General features: G+C 35.0%; 1 protein-coding gene across 1 annotated transcript in view; it reads left to right on the forward strand.

Annotated features, from left to right (window-relative positions):
- The first annotated feature begins 224 nt into the window (after positions 1-224).
- Positions 225-2,623, forward strand: part of LOC107474754 (CDK5RAP3-like protein) — a 5,714-nt gene continuing 3,315 nt past the window's right edge. The window contains exons 1-5 of the mRNA XM_016094395.3: positions 225-451; positions 572-706; positions 2,029-2,123; positions 2,244-2,338; positions 2,457-2,622. Of these exons, the coding sequence (XP_015949881.1) occupies positions 391-451; positions 572-706; positions 2,029-2,123; positions 2,244-2,338; positions 2,457-2,622 (552 nt within the window). The 5' untranslated portion in view covers positions 225-390. The remainder of the gene's footprint in view (positions 452-571; positions 707-2,028; positions 2,124-2,243; positions 2,339-2,456; position 2,623) is intronic.

Genomic DNA, 2,623 nt, shown 5'->3' on the forward strand with positions numbered 1-2,623 from the left:
TTTAATTCTATTGGTAGAATGATAAATTTGGGTCGTTTTTTAGAATTTTGCATATTATTTGGTTAAAATAAAAGAATTTCTATTTTTTAATTAGTAAAAGTATGTTTTTAAATTTTTTTAATACGAAAAACTAAAGTACTAAACTGTAACCAAACTCCAAACCTAAGAATAAGAATGGCAGTAAGCAAAAAACCAAAAAAAAGAATGGCAGTAATGTAATATGCTACTCAGAATTAAATTGAAATCAGTTCAGTCGAGAATTCAATTCAATTTTCATCTCCAAAAATTAGTATAATCAAAGGCGGAAAACCCATAATCCCAAGAAAAAAAAAAACATTTCTCGGTGTCTTGTTTTGCTTCTCAGTTGAGTGGACTTGGCGATCCCTTGCAATGCAAACACCCGATGACGTTCGCAACCTCCCCATCGACATCACTTTTTCTCGTCTCGGAGGTCAAACACTTACTTCTATTCTTCTTCTTCTTCTTCAATTTCACTAATTATGTTCCTTGTTTATATATATTGTTCCATTTCTGCTTTTGAATTTATTTATTTATTTTGTAACGGTTGAAGAATGGTTGGTCGATCGCAAAAGGGTACCAGCAGATTGGCGGAAGCGTGTGGCCGCCATCCGGGCTCGAATTTCCAAGGAATTCTCATCCCTTCCAAAGGATTCTGATCCCTATTTTCAAACCCTAGACCCTGAAGGTTTGTTCTTCCTTTTTTTTTTTTTGCTTTAGATTTCTATATAGCTGTTTTGATAAATTAATCACTTAATTTTTGTTTCTGTCGTTCATGCTGCATTCTTGCCACTTGTGGTGTCGTTTCTAGTAGGTAGGGATTGATTAGTTTGCATTCAGTTGTCAAAGCTCAATGAGGATAAGAAGTTTTTGGTGGTTGGGTCAGCCAACTGTAATTTTGAAGTACTATGCAATTCACTAATTAAGAGACTCCAAACGGAACGGAGTGTGCAGTTTATGAGTTCTAGGTAGAGAAATAATTGCAGTGAAAATGATCTTGACATTCAAAAACATAAAAGAAGATTCTCAATGGAACCTTAACAGAAAATGATTGAACCAGTATATTGGGATGATTGTAACCTTCATTGCACATGGTCATGTCATTTCTGTATTAGCTTTTCTGAATGGGTTGCTCTCACAAGGGGAAAATTCCCCCTTATTCTTATTATTTGTTGAGCATACTTTGCCAGTAACTAACTCCTTAATTGGTTCATTTCTATGTTTCCATTCCCCTCTTTGCATCTCATACATAGCATCAGAATTCAGACCATGTTCTTGCATTATGCTAACTTGCATAATATGGGATTAAAAGCTGCATTGGTACTTCGAATTATAATTAGCTATTGGAGAATGACTTTAGCCTTACTAAAGCTTAAGGGCAAACTTTAATGCACAGCTATTAGACTGGCAATACTATATAAAATTGAATGTTTGGTGGTTAAAAGCCAACATGAACATAAGCTTAATGTTTTTGAGATGAGAATGCTAAGATGAATTAGTAGACACACAAGACTGAATATGAGGAATTATTAGAGAGAGTTGAGGTAGCACCAGTTATATGGAATATGCTACAATCTCATCTTAGTGGTATAAACATGTCCAAAGAAGTTCTGTCAAGGCAATGGAGGTAGTCATGTATTTAGAGGTAGAATGAGAACTAAGAAAACTTTAGAGTAAATTATTAAAAGTGAGTTGAATATAAATGGTTAAAAGACAAATATGGTTTATGATAGGCACTTTGGCATTGTTTGATCAATGTAGGCTACTCTACCTAGTGACCAAGGCTTAGATTTTGTTTGTAGTTATGTATGGTAGTGTAATTTTTTCAGGTTGCTGTTTCCCTTTTGCATCCGTGACAAATTGTGGGTGCGAATAAGGTGTATTACCTCTTTTTACATCAAAGATGTTGCTATATTAATGTATTCTAATCTTTCCCTGATATCAAAGGAGAAAATTCGTTTTCTTTCTCCAAATATTTTGAGATCACCAAAGTGGCATTGCTGTTTGTAGGAGTTGGTTATTTGGAGGCCAAACAGATATATGATATTCTCTTAAAGTCCACTCCAGAGAGCCGGAACTTATTTGGCCGCCTATCGGGTGCTGCTGTAAGATTGGCATATTGATCTGTTAACTTCTTGGCGTTTTTGAGATTATAACTATGATTCACACTGTGTATCAATTTTTCTTTTTTCCTTATATATTGTTTTTTATTTTTCTTTGGCTAGGGTGCCTGGGAGGCGATTGTCCGATCTTTTGAGAAAGATCATGTGTTTCTTGGTGAGGCTGCACAGATTATGACTCAAAATGTAAACTATGAAATGTAAGCATTGTATGAAGAAAATCACTTGTGAGTGTGTATTGTTCTATATCCTTAAAGGGGATCTTTATTTTATTTTATTCTTTTGTTTTAGCACTGATAATTTGTTTCTGTTATGAAGCCCGTATCAGAGAAAACAGGTGCAGAAGATTCAACAGCAATTGCTAGAACTAGATCGCAAGGAAGCTGATATAAAAAGAAGTGCAGCTCTCTCAGCGGCTAAATATGCAGAAGCTTGTCAGGAGCTAGGCCTACAGGTTACATTAGTGGAGGGTTTTGAGCCTTATT

This window comes from Arachis duranensis, chromosome 2 (genome assembly GCF_000817695.3).
Source record: "Arachis duranensis cultivar V14167 chromosome 2, aradu.V14167.gnm2.J7QH, whole genome shotgun sequence".
Classification (NCBI taxonomy): domain Eukaryota; kingdom Viridiplantae; phylum Streptophyta; class Magnoliopsida; order Fabales; family Fabaceae; genus Arachis; species Arachis duranensis.